General features: G+C 43.1%; 1 protein-coding gene across 10 annotated transcripts in view; it reads left to right on the forward strand.

Annotated features, from left to right (window-relative positions):
* The window catches only part of HTR4 (5-hydroxytryptamine receptor 4), a 367,266-nt gene that overhangs the window by 306,223 nt on the left and 41,528 nt on the right, over positions 1 to 19,515 (forward strand). Inside the window, exon 6 of one of the 10 annotated variants that reach the window (XM_053299680.1) lies at positions 4,596 to 4,671. The exons of the other annotated variants lie outside the window; for them this stretch is intronic. Within the exon in view, the coding sequence (XP_053155655.1) occupies positions 4,596 to 4,656 (61 nt within the window). The 3' untranslated portion in view covers positions 4,657 to 4,671. The remainder of the gene's footprint in view (positions 1 to 4,595; positions 4,672 to 19,515) is intronic. 10 annotated transcript variants of the gene reach the window in all.

Consider the following 19,515-nt stretch of genomic DNA (forward strand, 5'->3'; position numbering starts at 1 on the left):
GATCAGGTAAAAGCTTTGCAGCAATATAAAAATACTAATTTAACCTGCACAGAGCATCTGCGCGCTAGTACTTGATTGCTCCCCTCACCCCCTGCCACAGCCCCCCTCACCTCAGAGATCTCTCCACCCTCACCTGAGCCACACTCCTGCTCCTCCTCCTCCATCCCATTGCTTCCATCCCCCTCACCCCTCTTGGTCACTCCTCCATCCCTTTACTTCATCCCCCTCACCCCTCTTGTTCACGGCTGCAGCATTGCTGGCACCTATTGGCCAAGCTGCAGCCTCCTATCCCCAGAGACCTCTCCACCTGAGCCCTGCTCCTGCTCCTTCCTACAGGAGCAGCAGACTGGGCCCTTCCTCACTGTCACCACTGCCATGGCCACTCGTTCCCCTCAGGCTACTGACAGGCCCGGGCTCATTCCTTGCCTGCCTGCCTCCTCCACCAATGGCTTCAGTAGCCCCAAACAGCGCCAGTGGTTGACTGGGCCCTTCCTTGCTGGCACTAGGTGCCGCCATGGCCACTCATTCCCCTCAGGCCGCTGACAGGCTTGGGCCTGTCCTGCGCCCTTCCTTCTTTCTCTCTTCCCCTCCCTTCTTTTTCTCTCTTTCTCTCTCCTCCACTCGCTCTTCCCCTTTTGACCCCTCCCTCCCTCCTTTCTCTCTCCCTCTCTCTCTCTCCCACCCTCCCTTTCTGAGTTAACAGATGTTGTCCATCTTGTTTCCTCAACTAGTTCACACAGTGGCAGCCTCCTTCTCCTGAAGAGTCTCTTGCCTCTGTCACGACCCCTCTCTTCGCAGACCCCTGCCCACTATCCTTTTATAGATAGATAGATAGATTTCTCTCCTCTACAATCAAGAACATCTTCCGACCAGTAACAGTTGCATTCAAACTGTCCTTAACCATCACAAGCTCCTCCTCCCTATCTGCATATGGAATCCCCACTGCCCAATCACCATGGTGCCATAGGCTCTTCTTTCCTATCTGCATATGGAATCGCCACTGCCCAGTCACCATGGTGCTTCTGCTCTCACAGGCTACTCCTCCCTATCTGTATATGGAATCTCCGTTGCCCAATCACCATGGTGCTTCTGCTCATAAACTCTTGCAAGAGCTGCCACACACAGGATTAGCCACGGGTACACCTTAGAGAATTATATAGATAGATAGCACTATGTACACATATGTTAAAAAAGAATAAAGCATCATAATTGTGTCAAAGCATTGGTATTTATTTATTCATTTCATTTCTATCCTATCCTATCCAAAGGCTCTGGGCAGTGACCCTAACCAGCTTCATGAATATATCTACTTTATCATGAAGTTCACAATTTATGAAGAGCTCACATCTTCCCTGAAATCTGCTCCAATGATGCATTAAGCTTTTAGGGATGTGTTTTTCTAAAAAAAAATTTCCAGAATGGCTCAGGGTGGTTTACAATTAAAACAAACCACTAAAACAGTAAAGAGCTAAAACAAATTAAAAAACAATATAACAATTAACAATTTTAAAACATTTTAAAACAACGATTAAACAATTACAGTGATTAAAACCCCCAAAATCGGGTTTTGAATTTTAAAATAGACCAAATATTAAAACCCCACAAATTTAGGAAGCTGAGAAAGCTTGGATGAAAAGATGGGTTTTCAGCTGTTTTTTGAATATTGCCAGAGATGGGGAGGATCGTATCTCAGCAGGAAGCTGAGATTCCACAATCTTAGGGCAGCGACCGAGAAGGCCCGTCCCTGTGTAGCCACCAAACGGGTCAGCGGCAACTGGAGACGGACCTCCTCAGATGACCTCAATGGGCAGTGGGGCTCATAACGAAGAAGACACTCTCTTAGATACCCAGGGCCTAAGCCGTTTAGGGCTTTGTAAGTTGTAACTAGCACTTTGTATTTTGTCCAGAAACCTATTGGCAGCCAGTGTAACTCCATCAGTAAAGGAGTAACATGGTCTCTCCGAGATGACCCAGAGACCAACCTGGCTGCTGCGTTCTGAACCAACTGAAGTTTCCGGACTATGTACAAAGGTAGCCTCACATAGAGTGCATTACAAAAGTCAAGTCTGGAGGTTACCAACAGATGTACCACAGTTTTGAGGTCATTGATCTTGAGAAATGGGTACAGCTGGCGTATCAGCTGGAGCTGATAGAAAGCACCCCTGGCCACCGACTCAACCTGAGAAACCAGAGAGAGGTGTGAATCCAGAAGTACTCCCAGACTGCGAACTTGTTCCTTTTGGGGAAGTGTGACCCCCATCTAGAACAGGCAGATCAAAATTATCTCTAGAGTTCTGACCCCGCACAATAAGTACCTCCATCTTATCTGGATTCAGCTTCAGTTTATTCTCGCTCATCCAGCCCATTACTGCTTCCAGGCAGGCATTTAGGGAGGATATGCCAACTCCTGAAGAAGTTGACATGGAGAAGTTGATCAGGGTGTCATCAGCATATTGGTAACACCCAGCTCCAAATCCCCTGATGATCTCTCCCAGAGGTTTCATGTAGATGTTAAAAAACATTGGAGAAAGTATGGAGCCTTGAGGAACACCATACTTAAGCTCAGATTTTGAAGAGCAACAGTCTCCAATTGACACCATCTGGAATCTATCCGAGGGGTAGGAGCAAAACCACTGTAGAACAGTGCCTCCCACCCCCAACACCCTCAGACGTTCCAGAAGGATACTATGGTCGATAGTATTGAAAGCCGCCAAGAGATCCAAAAGGACCATTAGAGTCACACTTCCTCTGTCAATTCCCAATTGATAGCATTCATCAGGATTACCAAGGCAGTCTCCACCCCATAGCCCACCCAAAAGCCAGTTTGAAATGGGTCTAGATAATCAGTTTCCTCCAAGACCGCCTGGAGCTGAGAGGCCACCACCCTGTCAATTACCTTGCCCAGCCATAGGAGGTAGGAAACAGGCCTATAATTGCTCAGCTCTGAGGGATCTAATGCATGGTTCTTTAGAAGAGGTCTAATGATTGCCTCCTTAAGACAAGGAGGCATCCTGCCTTCCCTCAGAGGAGCATTTATGATTTCTACCAGGCTGTTTACAAAATACCTCATTATTCTTTATAATTAAAATCTTAAAACAATTTAATGGTTTCAAGGAACCTAATAATCTCTGGTTCACTTTGAGAGTCTAAGATGATGCCAAGACACTTCTTTGTCACTCAGGCATAGCTGCTCTGGTGCCTAGTTTGAGCTCCATGAAAGCATGGGCTGCCCGGTAGATCTGGAAATGCTTCATGCATATGATCTTACAGAACTTTGAACTGCTAACTAACTATGGTGGCATGTGCATGATCAGATGCAAATTTATTATATCTGCAGAGTATGCTAGAAATAGGCTCAATGGCTCTGAAGGTGACATTTCCCATTTTATGTGGTGGCGGAGAGGAGGAGGAGGAATACATTAGATTGAGGGCTGATTATGATATATCTTTCCTCCATAGAGGCATTCTTATGCAAAACACCTTACTGGGATGAAATATATCCACATATATGTTTCAGGAAAGATACAGGAGCAAAGAAAGGCCAGAATATAGTTTCTGCTTACAAGTCTTTCCTGCAAAATCCACCTCTTGTTTACGTTACTCAAAACATTTTTTCCCAACAGTTGATGCGTTTAGGCTGGGGTGGCTCTTGTAGAGCTTGGCCACAAGTAAGAATTTGTGGAATTAAACCTTTTCAGTTGTTGATTAGGCCAGAAATGTTGTAGTTCAGATTTACTGGTGAATATGGTGATTATGCTTTTGAACAGAAATGGCAGTGTAAATCTAGGCTGCTGGTGCAATGAGGAAATGCAAAGAAAATGCAATAGTTCTTGTTAGTCATCAAAGAACCTTCATGTCTTCACATCTAGTATGGACTGGGGCTTTTACTTCTGCAGAAATAATAGCTATATTCTCTCATTATGTTCAATGCACACCCTATGTACAGTGTGCAAGCATACAGGTCTGTACTCATGTACAGTTCTTTGCATGGTATGCTGAACATACATACAGCAGTACACTCCCTATTTATGCCTTCATTTGAGAGGGGTATATCTAAAAGGAATACATGTACATCCATTCACAGAAAAGCATGTACCTGTGTATTTAAACCTGAATGGGCATACTGTAAAACATAATGTGTGAATAGGGCCACTGTGGAACATGGATTTTGTCCATCATTACTTAATTCTGCAGGAGACTCTTACAAATCTTAAATAATCCTACTGTATCATTCAAAAATAAAATCTAAGCACCTTAGAAGGTGATCAGAGATGGTTTAAATGACAGTCTAATGAGATCCCTGACAGGAGAAGAAATAATGCATCTTTGATAAATGATGTAAGGTTTTAACAATAATAAACCACGTGGCAGGTAATAGTCATCATCATTGTTAATGCTTCTTTTCTAAAGGTTGGTTGATGCATTTGGAGTCAAGTAGTGCTACATGGACCATTCACATTATTTAGGCATATTCAGTTGTACATTTAAATGGCGCATAATTTGGAGATGAGTTTCTTATTAACCATCTCTGTGTTTTTCTTTCCTTTCTTCCCTTACCCCTTCACTGTGTCTGTCCTTCCCTCCCGCACTAAAAGTGGCTGTTGCACTATCTCCAAGTTCCTCCTGCTGTTCTGCAATAGACCAGTTCCTGTCTAACCCTGAACATACTCTGTAAGTCTTTTATTTTATTACTGTAGCATTACATGTTTGTATGTGTGTGTGAATATGCATGTGCGTATTTATGTATTTATTCATTTTAATTGACTTCTTTAACTTTTTCTTTATTCTGTGACTCATTCTTTGGTGATAGACTACCAAATAAACAGTGTATGGAACTTACGGCAAAAAAAAAATTAAGGGCATAATTTCCTTCCAACCCAACGGACAGCTAACCCTTGTTATGCTGAGTGTTCTGGGCTGACAATGATTGCCAGGCAGAGTGGTCAGATCCCAGTAGAATTATGCACAGTGCTCATTAGAAATGGCAAAGAAGATAATAAAGCATTTGATCAGATATTGTAGATCAGTATCACGCCCTCGCTCTCAGATAACGAGGAGGAAGGGAAAGCTGACAGCCCTTCAGCCGATGCAGGGGTGCCTGAGGGGCAGAGCCCGGCTGTCGGTTCCCAAGAGGTGGCTGAGGCAGGTCCGGCTGATGTTTCAGAGCAGGCACAGCAGTCTGAGGCAGCAGAGACAGCAATGGATGAACCGGAGGATGATCTGTGCAGGCAACCCCCACTGACTCCACAGCAGAGGCATGTCACAAGGTGGCAGGCACAGCTGGAAACCATCAGGAGAAGTAAGTGCCTCTTGCAGAGGGCTGATAAGCCTTGAATCCCTGCCAGCTGAGAGTTATCAGCTTGGACTATAAAGCACGTCTACAGCTTGCAGTTAGCCACTGGAAGGCAACGTATGTAATCCCTGGTGTTGACAACTCCCAGCCTGAGCCAGAGAGAGAGAAATATTTCTGAGCTATGTTTTGCTTCTGCAACCCAGTTTGGTCTTTTGGTGAACTATCATCCTAGACTTCCCTACTGGGTGGCCAGATTGCTGACAATCAGACCTTTAAAACATAGGGAGTATACTTCTTTTAGAACATTGCTTGTCTTCCTAGAACATGAAAGGAACAAAACTGAAGGTACCACTAAATAAAATACGTATAGTTTCCAAGGTGTTTTCAAGAAGTCATGATAAAGCTGACAGGAGATGGAGAATGTTCTTGCCACTCAAGAGTAGTACCTCAATTATATTAAAAAATAGTGTTCTTACTTTCTTTCTTTTTAAAGAACGCCCTACTGAAATGATAACTATTTCAGCTTTTATTAAGGCAAGATTCCTAAATCTGTTTTCCAAGAAAAAGAACATGGAAACTTTAATCTTATTATGCATGTGCCTTCCGAATAAACTGACATAGAAGCTATTCACACATGCATGCAAAACCAGGCTAAGGAAGCCCAGCCTGGTTTTGCACATGCGTGTGTACCACCAGGATCGGACCCAGTCGCAGTGGCAAACCCTCCTATGGAGCCTCCCTCTAAAACAAGGTCAAGGGAATGAGCGCTTACTTAACCTCATTTTTTCTATTGTCTGTCAGCCACGGTTGCAAGCAGCCATGGCTAGCAGCCTGCGGTGCTCTTGGGGAGAGGGGGATCCTCACTCATGCACCAGACACTCCCGTGGTACATTATCAGAGTTCCAGGGGGTGGGGTACACGTCCCGGCACACCGACCCATGGAGTGACCAACAGTAGCTGGTGTTCATCCACCCGCCCAAGGAAAGGAAACTGCTCGTCTGCAGGGAGATAAGCTCTTCAGGACTTCCTCCTCTCTAACCCTATTGCCTTTTCTCACTGGTCATGAGAAAGGACTCATTGTCTCCAGGTATGAATTAAAGGTGTGCATGATCCAGTCTGCAACAAACTGATCCGCAACAAACTGGGCCGGTTCGATGATTGTGAACTGAACTGGCCTCCAGGATAGGCAGTTTGGTCCGCAATCGAACCGGACCTAGACTGGTCTGTTGCAAACCAGTTCGATATGGTCTGACAGTCCGAGGGGCTATGCTTGTAAAGGGGAATCTGGCGAGGCTTTCTGAGGAGACATGAGCAAGTACTGATTTTTCTGCTCCTGAAAATCCATATTAGTTTTTGAAAATATCTTGGGCCCGTTCAGATGATTCTTAGCCTGTCACCCTTTTTACATGTGGTAAGGATGTGCCGATGCATTCTCAGATGTGCTCCGAAGGGGTGGGCATGTCAAGCCTTATCATGTATAAAAGGGGTTGAAGGCTAATGTTCAACTGAACAGGCCTATAGTTATTTTTATCATCATGTTCCTTTTAATTTGTTTTGTAAATGGTACTTATATTTGAGCAGGGTTTTATTATTGCTGTTTTTAGCAGAATCCCCATTTATGGAGCTCCAAGTGAGAAATTGGCCTGGTTCAGACGTAACTTGGAACCGCAGGTCCAATGGACTTGTGGTTCCATGCCCCTCTCCCCGCACTGTCCTGTCCGCATTCAGACATTGGGAGAGTTGCCTCTCTGCAGTCAGTGAGACTGCAGAGAGGCAGGGGAATTGGCTGTACATGCTTCCTTCTTTCCTGAAGGACAGCTTGCACAGCCAATAGGAGTGAGGTAGGAGCTTCCTCCCTCAGCTCTGTTTCTATGGGGCCCAAACTGCAGTGCTAGCATTCAGATGCAATGCTGGCTATGCAGAAATGGAGTTTGCAGTGGCAAAACTCCACTCTGACCGAAGGTTCAGAGTGGAGTTTGGCGAGGGAAACCATGGGTCGCTTTGGGACCCCCCCCCTCAATTTCCCCGAATTTGGACATTTTGGTTAGGAAACCGGATGTGAAGGAACCTCTGGTTTCCTGTTACCTCTGAACTGGGCCAGAGAATGCAACTGCACAAATATGAACCTGTCCCTGTTCTCTTCCCTGTGGTCACTAGGGAAATTCTGGCATATCCACTAGAAATGCCGAGTGATGTAAAGATAGATTTCCTCACTAGGAAGTCACCACGATTTTTTTGATTTTTTAAAACTAAGTGTAAATATGAGATGTAAAATTGCACTTTGGCTCTGAGCCTTAAGATCTTGCATTGGGACAGAAGCTAGCTAAAGCAGATGATAAATAGTGATCAGAGATGTTTGAAAGTTAATTATTAGAACTAACGCTGACTTCAGAAGCATTTATATTTGTCAGCTGGTGTTCTGGCCTTGTAGCTGCCATAAACTCACAAGACTCAATGTGCTCAACTCCTTGTTATTTTCTTGTTAAAAACATCTTTGTGGGATGGTAGAGTTTAGTCAAGAACATATTCTTCAATTTGTCAATGACAAGGCCAGACCATATTTGTCAGTCGTCAAAGCCAGAGCTTTGATTAGGCTCCAACACAGAAATACACTAAGGTTGCTACAGCAATTTTAGAATGGAGTGATTCATCTTACAAGGGAATTTGGTAACAGTTATGAGAAACAGTTGAGTCTGATAGGTTGGGAAGGTGGCCGGGGCGGGGGGTGGTGAGTTGCATCCTGAAAGGTGTTGCAGCATTTTACAAAAGCCACCAGGTACCCAGGGAGAAATGACAAAGATGACAGGTTTAGCTGGGATTCTGCCAAGCAAATAATTAAAGGTTCATCAAGCCCACTCACTGCTAAGATCAATCAGATTCTGCAGCTAATGTTGCACTGGCCTCATTTTATTTTTAAACAAAAGACAGCATTTAAAGCAGTCTTACTGAGTGTTTCTGAAAAAGCAAGTTTTCTTCTATGGATTCAAAAGATGAATCTCTCCATCAGAACTAGCTCAAAGGAGAAATTAAACAGGATAATTGTGAGGTCGTTCCCATGATTGGGCATCGGGGGGGGGGCGGACGGGGGGGGGAGAAATGTCTTTGCTTCACTCACCTTCCCCCCCAAACAATTGGCAAATTGTTGATGGGAGCGTCTGTGCTCCCACACAATCCATTTTCAGAGTCCCAGCCTCTGGATATCCCACAATGCACCATGTCCTGAGCACAGTGCATTGCAGGATTCCTCCAGCAGATGAGCACTCTAGGTGCCTTAGCCTAGAAGCAGCTGGCCTAGAAGCAGCCCAAACTTACACATGAGCAGGGAGCTCAGGTTAAGGGAGTGTTCACTCCCTTAACCTTGACAAAAACCTGGGTTAAGTGGTGCCGCCCTGCTGGGATTGGGCCTGATCTTAGCAATTGTCATGCACAGCCTAACCCAGACTGGGCTTCCCTAGCCTGAGTTAGGCTGTGTCTGAGAACAGCCTCTAAGAATGAGCCCCTGGTAGCGCAGTGGTAAAACTGCCGCCCTGTAACCAGAAGGTTGCAAGTTCGATCCTGACCAGGGGCTCAAGGTTGACTCAGCCTTCCATCCTTCCGAGGTCGGTAAAATGAGTACCCAGAATGTTGGGGGCAATATGCTAAATCATTGTAAACCGCTTAGAGAGCTCTGGCTATAAAGCAGTATATAAATGTAAGTGCTATTGCTATGAGTTTACATGTTATTTTGCAAACCTACATCAAAAAAATGCCCATGTATATATTAACTTTCAGGAGGGTAGCCATTTTTATTTGTTGCAGCAAAAACAACAATATCTTGTGACATCTTAAAAATAAAAAAGTGTATATGGCACCTTAAAACTCAACAAGTTTATTATGGCATAAGCTTTCATAGACCAAAGTGGGCTCCAGTAGGGGTGTGCACAGAACTGGCTGGTCTTATTTGGTTCGACACCAGACCCGGACCAGGCCAGTTTGGTCTGGCACCCCCTTTGAATAGCGAGTAAGGGGCAGGGGTTCAAACTCCAGGCAAGGGATGGGTAGATGGAGGCGGGAGAATAGTGTCTGGTCGTCAGGACCCATCCTAGCATTGATATTGCCCCCATCACCATTAGTGCCTCGGGGTTGGCCAAAAGGAGGTAATTTGTGTACTGCTCAAGCTCAGTCCACATAGAGCAAATTACAGGTTTTTGTTGCTGGGGTGGTAGATAGACATTAATAATTAACAGTGCACTGGGACCAAAGTGAATTAGCATGGCCATAGCAAAATGCTTAAGTGCGGTGAGAGATGTCACTGTAGCCCGCAGAGAGGTGGAGATTAATATTGCCAGACCTCCTTTGAGTCTTCCATAACCTGACCCTTGGATTGCCCCCACTGAAAATGAAAGATATCAACTGAACGTAAGGTTTTCTGCTATCTAGGTATCCTGGACTCTGAGAAACAAAACCGAACATGCCTGGTTTGATTTGAGTCCAGTTTGGACTCGAACCGAACTAGATAGACCAGTTTTGTGCACACCCCTATCTAGCTGGGCTTAACACGAAACTATAGTTTCTTGCTATGAGAATGAGCCTTGAAGAGACAAGGGCTTGCATGCTTGCCTTCCTAATGCTTCACCTATGAGAGTGACATGCTGGTTTGCTATCTTGGTTTGTTCTAAGTCTGTATCTTTAAGTTTGTTCTAAGTTAACACACTGCAGTTACCTGAGTATGTTTATAATTTGGAACTGTGGTTTGATCTTAAAATGAAAGTCTTCACTTGCTTCCTTTTGTACGTGGTGGCGGAGGAGGTGAAGGTGGGCAGGCCCATGACTTGAGGCCCGTTCTCATAGCAGGAATCTGTGATTTCTTGTTACATCTGAACTCAGCCTCTGTTCAGTGCTTATTAAACGTGTAGGATGACACTAGCACTATTCACTTATAAAAAATGTGGATGCTGTACCTGATACAACACCCATGGAAATACATGAGCAAGCTCCACCCTTTCACTAACAAACCCTTAAACTACCCACTTCGCTTTTCATGGACATAGAGACAAAGGCTGTACCCAGGGAGATACTTTCTTCATGATTAAGAATGCTGGGCTTCTGTATTCTCAGTTCCAGGACGTATCTCTCCCTGATGAATCCTTTTGTCTCTGCAGATAAGCATTGTATCCATGGAGAGTGAGGGCGGGGCTGCAGAGCATTTTGGCATAGGACTTGATTTACTGGGGTGCTCATGGACAATGCTGTACAACACCTATGACTTTCATAGCAAGTAAACGGGGCTCCTATGTCATTAATATTTATAACTTGTTTGGAGGGTGTATGTGATAGGGATTTGGTGAGTATACTGCAGAATTTTCTCAACTACCCCTCTACTTAGCTTCCATGTTAATGTTCTCATTTTAAATTTTTAAACAATTACCAGAAAAAATAGCAGAGAAAATATAATGGTTTCAACATATTATGAAACTATTCAGAAGCAGTTTCAGCACATATCTAGTAACCAAGCTTTAAAATTCAAATGTTGCTTATTTGAGGGGGGGAAATATGTACACCCACACAGAGATGTTTGATTCAAAATAGGTTTATTTTTTAATACAGCATAAATTGCTCTGTAAATTGAAAATGCAGTTCTCCAAAAGGTAAGAGTAGGGAAATGCTTGACTAACAAGCAGAAGGTTTCCAGTTCGAATCCCCGCTGCTACTATATCAGGCAGCAGCGATATAGGAAGATGCTGAAAGGCATAATCTCATACTGCGTGGGAGGAGGCAATGGTAAACCCCTCCTGTATTCTACCAAAGAAAACCACATCGCTCTGTGGGCGCCAGGAGTCGAAATTGACTTGACGGCACACTTTACCTTTAAAGAATTCATAGATTGCTTTAGAAATTGAAGTAAAACTATACCTATAGAAAACATCGTGTTTTAACAGGGAACAAGACTTTGCTATTCAGCTGAATGAAAATTGAAATCCTTACCACCTGTCCTACTAGGAAAAGGGGCTTTGTTTTAACACATCCTGTCTTCCATCTTTCTAAGTTTTCAATTCATCTTCCTTTGTTTTGCCGTCACTTTTACTGATGGTGCTGATCTTGCTAAACCTTGTTCCTCTTGTCTTTGTAACTCAGCATGGTTGGAGTGCTCCTTAATTCTGTCAATTATATTTCTTCTTGGCAAATGTATATATTGATAAGTGGAGTCCTATCTGGCCTCTTCAGGAGCCAGCAGATTGGATTAGCAGATCGTCCATGAAGGAAGGGGCCACAGCTCAGTAGTATAACACATACTTTGCATGCAGAAGGTCACAGGTTTAATCTTTGGCATCTCCACATAGGACTGGGAGAAATGGAGAGCCACTGCCAGTCAGTGAAGTCAGTACTGAACTAGAGGGACCAATAGTAGAGCAGCTAAATTGGAAAATCAAGCTGAATGGTGCATTTTGTCTCACAAGCATGAGATTTTTCAGAAATGTCAGTTATGTATGGTGTCACGATAGAAACTTAAAAATCAGACCTGAGATTTAGCACAAATCTTGTCAGATGTTTCTGGTTTTAGAGAGTAACCCTAACCATAATGCCATATTTATTTTGGCCAACATGTTGGATTTGTTAGGATGTGCAATTTTACTTTCTAAAACCATACATACCTAACAACATTTCTGAAAAATCTCATGCTTGTGAGTCAAAGTGCATGATTCTGTCCGCAAGCTGCCCCACTACAATGGTCTAACTTTGTATAAAGCAGCTTGCTATGGACGTCAAGCCACTTTGGAACCAGCTAAGCTGGGTTTCTATTGAGTGACTTGCAGTTTTCCATGCTTGGGCAAAGTGATTGAGCAGGTGGTAGCTTCACATCTTCAGTTATACAGTGGTAGAGGCAGGGACAGGTAGACAGCTCTGATTATCTGGTTTCATTCAAATGTGAATGTGGCACTGAAATTTCTTTGATAGCCTTGATTAATTGACTGCACCTGGAGATGTGAAGGATGGTGAATGTTGTATTCTCCTAGATTATTGGTCTCTCTGCGGTTTTTTACATGATTGGCTGTGGATTCTTCTAGGTTGCCTTCAGGACTTTCTGGGAATGCAGAATACTGAGATTCTCAGTAGTTTATGATAGCTGTGAATTGCTCTTCTCCATATAATTCTACCTGTATGGTTGACATCTATATGAAACAATATGTGAGAGTATCTCCACTTTTGGAGATCTGTTACCAGTCATCTGACTGTTATCATTAGATTGAGGATGATGGTGTTCTGAACCAGTGTCTGAATGCAGTAATGGCATTGATGTAAATTAACATCATATAATATAATATTTGTTTCTTATTGATTGATTGATTAGATTTTTATGCCACCTCACCCAGATGGCTCTAGGTGGTTCACAAATATATTCATAAATACGTTGAATCTATCAGTTGTATTGTTGTTGAATACTGCAGAGCACCTGATGGCTGATAGCCCTTGAAATCTAGGGGAGGTGGGGTGTGCTATCCTGAATGATATCACAGTTTACCTGAAGAATCAGGAATGCAGCCTAGATGTTGGTCTGAGTTTGCTCCTGAATGCACAAGTGGTAGCCATGACCAAAAGCACATTTTTAAAGGTTACATTTGCTTTGCTGGCTGCACCTCTTCCTCGCCACCATATTCTGTGCTATAGTATCCTCTTAGATTGATCAGTGCAGCATAGTTTCCAGGAAGCTGCTCTTGGAGCTGCAACTTTGCATCTTCTGCTGCAGTGTGGAGCACAGCTTTTTCCTAAATGTCTCAGCCTGCCATGCTTCAGCCTGGAAGAAAATTCAGGGTATACGTTTAAAGCTTAAATATAAATATGTTGGTGGTTTTTGCTAGTCACCACTTGTACTCTGTTTCAGATTATCCAGAACTCATGTACCCAAGGAAAGAAGGCCCAGGCTCTTTCCACGAAAGTGGTACTGGTTCAAATATTTCCATTTAAAGCTCACTTATAGAAATATATCTGTTGCACTTTAAGGTAATATTTTGGTAATATTTTGCTTAGTGTCGGTGACAAGCTGAGCAGAAGGAAGTAGATTTCTCATCTTTACAGTGGTAGATAATCAGCATTGTAACTCATAAGGCAACAGTACAGGAGGACTTCATTTGACGTGTTGGTTTCATTTTTCCCTGAGAAGGACCATTATGGAGGCTCATCTGTACACTCTAGGACAATAAGATGTCATCGTGTTTCCTTTTTAACACAGTGATGGCTGATTCTCATAGCATAGTGAAATGAGGTTCACTGCCACAACTGCTGCTTACAGTTTTCATCTGACCTGTGAAAAATTCATATCATTTATTCTGAGAGAGTGGCTTAGGAGCACACCAGTACAGAGATAACCAGCATGCTGTCACCAGCCCTGGCGTTGATTCTGTGCTTGTGGATTTATGGCAAAGCTCCGCATCCCTGCCTAGTAACAAACAGCAACGTGGCAAAGTACACAACAGGCAACTGAGTTGTGAGCAATGTGCAATGCTTGCTATACATTTTCATGAAAAAAGAATATCTTATGATGCACTGACACTGTTAAAATGGCAAAGGACATATGCATATGTGGGCAGGAGAACAAACACATATGGCCGCCTTCTTCTGTTAAAGTGCATTTGAACAGAAGAGTAACCTGTTCTGCATCTGTGAAAAATGGCTCATGGTGTCTAGGAGTGAATGGGATCCTGTATCCTCAATACCAGTGACAATGTATGAGAAAGTATTGATCTCTGGGATTCTACTGTGTGACGGCCAAAATGCAAGTTTTTCCAGCCACTCATAATAGAAATAGAAAGACCAAGCTGGAGTTTGCAGGTTTCTCCAGTCCAAGCAACACTGTGCTCATCCCCCACCCCCCAAGTCAGTTCCTCGGGTGATGTGTGATAGCAATAGCTACAGTCATAGCATGTTGGAGTGGCAGACCAAAGGAGTATCCAACTGCAGAACTCTGCCTTCCTGGTGATTCATGGTGCAGATGGCAGCGCCATTTTCAGAGCTATAAACAGTATCATTGTCATAGCTCTTTGAATGGTACTGCCATATGTACCGGAAAAGCAGCATTTAGATCTGTAAGGGCTTTGGGCCAGCTGGATTGCCATCCTAATGACATGGAATTCTGAAGTAGGATTGAATTCTACATTCAGCTTTGGAGGAAATATTCCTGTTCTCACTTGTCCTCAAAAAAGACCAAGTATATTTCAGTGGGTTGATCATGGAGACAGACATCTTGGATCCATGCAAGCAGCAGCAACGATTCAAGGAGAAAATGATGCCAAATTATTACGCAGAGATTGCTTTCTCGAACAAATGATGTACTTCTGTGGTAAAGTATATTTAATTCCCTGTCTCTCTCTGTGTGTGCACATTCATGTGTATGCAGATGTTAGAAAGATGTCTTACTAATAAAGCTATAGATCAAATATTGTTTCAGTACAACTTGAAATATTTCTTTGGAGATTTGCATGCACTGGTGGATGGAAAGTACCCAAAATATGTACTGCAAAGGCAGAAAAATAGTTTTAAAGACTGTAACAGCAAAGAAATTATATGCATAATGTTAATGGACCTGCCTCAGGGATGATTGGTTGACACCCCAGTTTGGGCAAATGTGGGGAATTTAGCTCAAAAGAGGAGACAGTTCAATCAGCCTTAATTTGTGCAAGTGTATAAGCTCAAGAAAATCGGCTTGAGATAGAGGTTTTAATTAACAAAAGGGAGTTTCTTGACAGAGAAGTAATAAGAGCAATAGACTAAGTTATTAGGTGGCCCTAACATAGAAGCAATACAAATATGTTCTAAAAAACAGACTATTATAAGGCACATTTAGCTTAAAGTTCCAGGTGGTGTGTAAATTCCCAGGCAGACTAGAAAGAGTTACTTTAAGATAGAGGGACAAGGCTTTGGAAATAAGAGAAAGGGATAGATTCAGCCCTGAAGGAGCTGGGCAAGAAGCTATATCACCTGTCCTCATGAAGATCCAACTTGGGCAGCTGGAGACTAGTGTCCGTCCGGGGAGATGGAGTGGAAAGCAGGAGAGTTGAAGGAGTTATTGGGGTTGCTCATGAGGAAAGTTCCAGCTTGAGGCCAGCAGGATAGATCGGCAGGGGGATCAATTTCAAACCAGGCACAATAAGCTGAGCCTTGGCATGAGGGCAGTGAATTTACTGGGCAGTTAGTGATTTCAGCTCAAATGGCCCAATGGAGAGGGGAACACCAAGGTGGTCTGCTGGAGTTCTTGTTGCAGTCTGATGGAGTCCTGAGTGAGAGGCACAAGGGAACACAGAGATGTTTCACCGTGGGAGTCCCAGGTGTAATACATGAGGAAGCACACTGAGTCATTGGGTTAGGGATACTTATATCCTAAAACATGCCTTGGGGACACTTTGCTGTTGTCATGCTCTGCTGAATAGGGGAGTCCATACAGGCTCTTTTGAAAAGCATTGTGTCTGATTTCCCTTCCTAGGTGAGACGGTGTGTGAATTACCTGTTGTATTCAAGGCTGATTGTAATAAAAACTAGAATATGCAGGTGCGTCAAAAGAGTATCCTGTGCTGGGGATGACTCTCCCAATAATTCTATCAAAGATTTTGATGGGCACCTCTTTAAAGTTATGTCACTGATTCATCCCTATTGTAATGGAGTCTGCTGTTGCAATTGTCTTATCTGCCTTCCCTTCCTGGCCTAATTGCTTCATTACCAACAAGTGTAATCTCTTTTGTGAGAGGATGAGGAGAGTTTAGATTTCATTCCAAGTCTGAAATGATCTTTTATGCCAGACACTTGCAGTAGCTAGTTCTGGAGTCTGCTTAGGTGGGGCCCCCTCATAAAAAGAGTGAGTGTGAATCTAATCCCCTTTCCAATTTGTGGTGCTTGTAGCCAAATATGAGGGTGATCAGTCCACTGCCAACTAAGCTAACTGTCCCCATGTATAACATAGACTGGGAGCTCACTTTGCAGAGCAGCTCCAGAGCATAGCAAAGGAGCAGTATCCAAGCCTGGGGATGCAGTTGCAACCAGGGAGGCTTCTGGGAGCAGGCAGAATAAGCTCAGCTGTTAACAATAACTCCAAATATTTTAGGTTTTCCTCATAAGGAAAGTGCTGCAGGATCCTGATCATTTTGTTTGCCTTTTGCTACAGCTTTTCCATCTCTACAACATCCTTTTTTGAGATGTGGGTTATGAGTTACCAGAACTGTACACAGAACTACACTTAGCACAGCCTAATTAAACTGAATCTGCATAGCACTTCTTCCACCCCCATCTTTTACAGAATTCAGACTGGGACTTTCTTACCATGACCATGAAATCAGTCTTTCACTCCCCGATCTACTTTTTCTTTATTAGTTCATTTAGCATTCAGCCTGAAGAGTAATCTCTGCTAACTCCCCTGCTAACTGGGCAAAGAGGCAGCTTTTACCGTGATGATTCTCTTTATTTAGCAGGGGGAGAGTAACTGGCCCTATCCACTCCCAGCACAGTACCTCCAGTGACTGTTGCTGGTGTCTATCTTGTGGGTTTTTTTTAGAATGTGAGCCCTTTGGGGTCAGGAAGCCATCTTATTTATTTATTATTTCTCTGTGTAAACCACCCTGAGCCATTTTGGGAAGGGCGGTATAGAAATCAAATTTATTATTATTATTATTATTATTATTATTATTATTATTATTATTATGAACTCAAAAGTTTGTCTCTTACATTATGAGGTATTTAGTTGTTTCTGTTTCTATTGAAGGTACATTACCTGACTGTCATGTTTGAATACAAGTTGTTCTAGTAAGAACTAATCTGCCTACTTTCCTTTCACTATCCCTTCAACTGGACTATATTTGGTTCAGATCAAGGTCCACAATTTGGATCTATTGCACCTCAAATGTTCACGTGTCCACCATCTTGGATCAGGGAGGATGATGACATCATTACAAATTACACCATTGAGGTGTCCCTGTGTGTCACTCACTACATCTGTACCAAATTTGGTTCAAATTGGTTAGACAGTCCACACGTTAGTGCACTTGTGCCTCAATAGTTCACACATCAGCCATCTTGGGTTGAGGCAGATGACATTACCACAAACTATGCCATTGGGGTATCCCTATATGTCCCTACAGCTGTAGCAAATTTGGTTCAAATCGGTTAGGTCATTTCTCAGGTTAGCCCATTTGTGCCTCAAATGTTTATGCCTTTGCCATCTTGAATTGGGGTGCATGACATTATCACAAACTAAGCTGTTGAAGTGCCACTATGTGTCCCTACAGCTGTACCCAATTTGGTTCATATTGGTCCAGGCGTTGCGAAGTTGTTGGGGGGGGGACACACACGGACACACAAAATGTCATGTGATCTCATAAGCCTCCTGGAAAGTAGGCTAAAAACCAGTTGTAACAGACATTCTATGAAGGAGTGAGACCTGTCATCACTATGGCAGGAATAGTGTAATGAAAAGTCTTGAGTTAGAGTATAAACTATCATTTACAAGAGAAAAACTCAGGATGGAGGGAGAATTTATCACACGACCATGTTGGAAAGAGCAACTCTGCAGGGTTAAGGCAGCATTTCCCAGACTTCCGGTGTTCGTAGCTCAAGTTTTTGGTGGATTAAAGTTAGATTTTACATTCCAAAATATTCCAAAAGTTATTCTTACATTCCAAAATATTCACTGTGCAGAGTGTGAATGAGTAAGGGCTTATGTCCTCAGATAAGTCCACTCAGCTTTCCAAATTGGATTTCCTGAACTGAAGGCGGGATTTCATGATCCATGCCTAGAAGCAACATACAGCCTCTTCCTAAGGCAAGTCATTCTGCTACATATCTGTATCTGGAGGGGCTGACACCCAATGTAGATATGTGGCAGAATTATTTGTCCTCAGCAGCAGGCAGGTTGGAAAGAGGCAAGGCCAGAGCAGCAAATCATGGAGAGACACAGCAAGCCATCTCCTTTTTGGAAGGGTGCTTTGGACTTGAAGCTGCCTATAACTGTTCATTTATTTTATCTTTTTATCACAATACACCCTGACACATAGTTTGGAAATTACAGGGCACAGATATGACACGGTAGTAATTCTCACACCCACTCATCCACCAACCACCAAGAATCTGGAGGCTGCCAAACTGCAGCTGATCAATTGTCTCCTGCAGGATTCTCAGCTTCACAGATTAACCGCAGCTTCATCTACCTGTGGTTTGATGCTGTGTGCGAACAGGACCTCTGTTTTCTATTTTGTGCATTACAGTTCATGGTCAGGTGAAAAGGAAAAGCTCAGTGACAAACCTTCATAGATGAGCTATTGCCTCACATATATAAAACAGATATTTTGTTTGTTGTTTCTTCACCTTGTTTGGTTGTTGCTATAATAGCTATAGGGAATAAAACACAGTAGGTGATGTCAAAACCCTCTCCAGTCTTCTGTGTCAATCCTGACTTGCCCTTTTCAACTATGTGGACTGGTTCCAGGTTGTTGCCTTCAATTTAGGCCAATCAGTATAAGAGGCTTTTGTCTACTGTTTGTTTGTTTGTTTGTTGACTACTTCTTTTCCTTTCATGTCTGAACAAAAATAACCAGCCTTAAGGGGAGGGGGCTCCCCCCCCCGAAAAAAACACAAAGATATAACAGTTTGCACCAAACCAGTTGCTGCAGTGCTGACCATGTTTACTTCTAGAAAAATCTGAGCCTCATGGCATCCCTCATTCAGATGTGCAGTTTTGATAGGATATCATACAGCAGCATCTGCAATGGCTACAGGAGACATGAAAGAGAGCCTCTGATCCACAATTAGAGTGCTTAACGTGTTTTGAAACAGACAGTCTCCTTCCGTCAGACCTGATCATGACCAAGCCTATACCAGTTTTACAGAGATCTGTACAGGAATATTTACTGTATGAGGCTACAGACCTATATTCATATAATAACCAAGATGGATACCTTTATGAGAATATTGATGATTCTTCAGTCACCACGAAACAAAGTTAAGAGGGAGGTTGTGTTTTTCTCTAGATTTTGTTGGTGTCATTAACCATTCTATCTCCAAACCATCAGAGATGGCAATGAATGTAAATAAGGTGGGGATAGTTGGTCTGATGATGAAGCTGCAGAATATTTTTGTTTCTATGCTCATGGTCGAAGTGACCAGTTACAAAGAAAGTGTGTAGCTTTCCCCTGCAGTGAGTGGTAATAGATTTTTACTGCATTTGGCAAATCCCGCCTCTTTATAGCAGGTTAGACTAGATGGCC

The sequence above is a fragment of the Hemicordylus capensis genome, chromosome 2 (genome assembly GCF_027244095.1).
Source record: "Hemicordylus capensis ecotype Gifberg chromosome 2, rHemCap1.1.pri, whole genome shotgun sequence".
Taxonomy (NCBI): Eukaryota; Metazoa; Chordata; class Lepidosauria; order Squamata; family Cordylidae; genus Hemicordylus; species Hemicordylus capensis.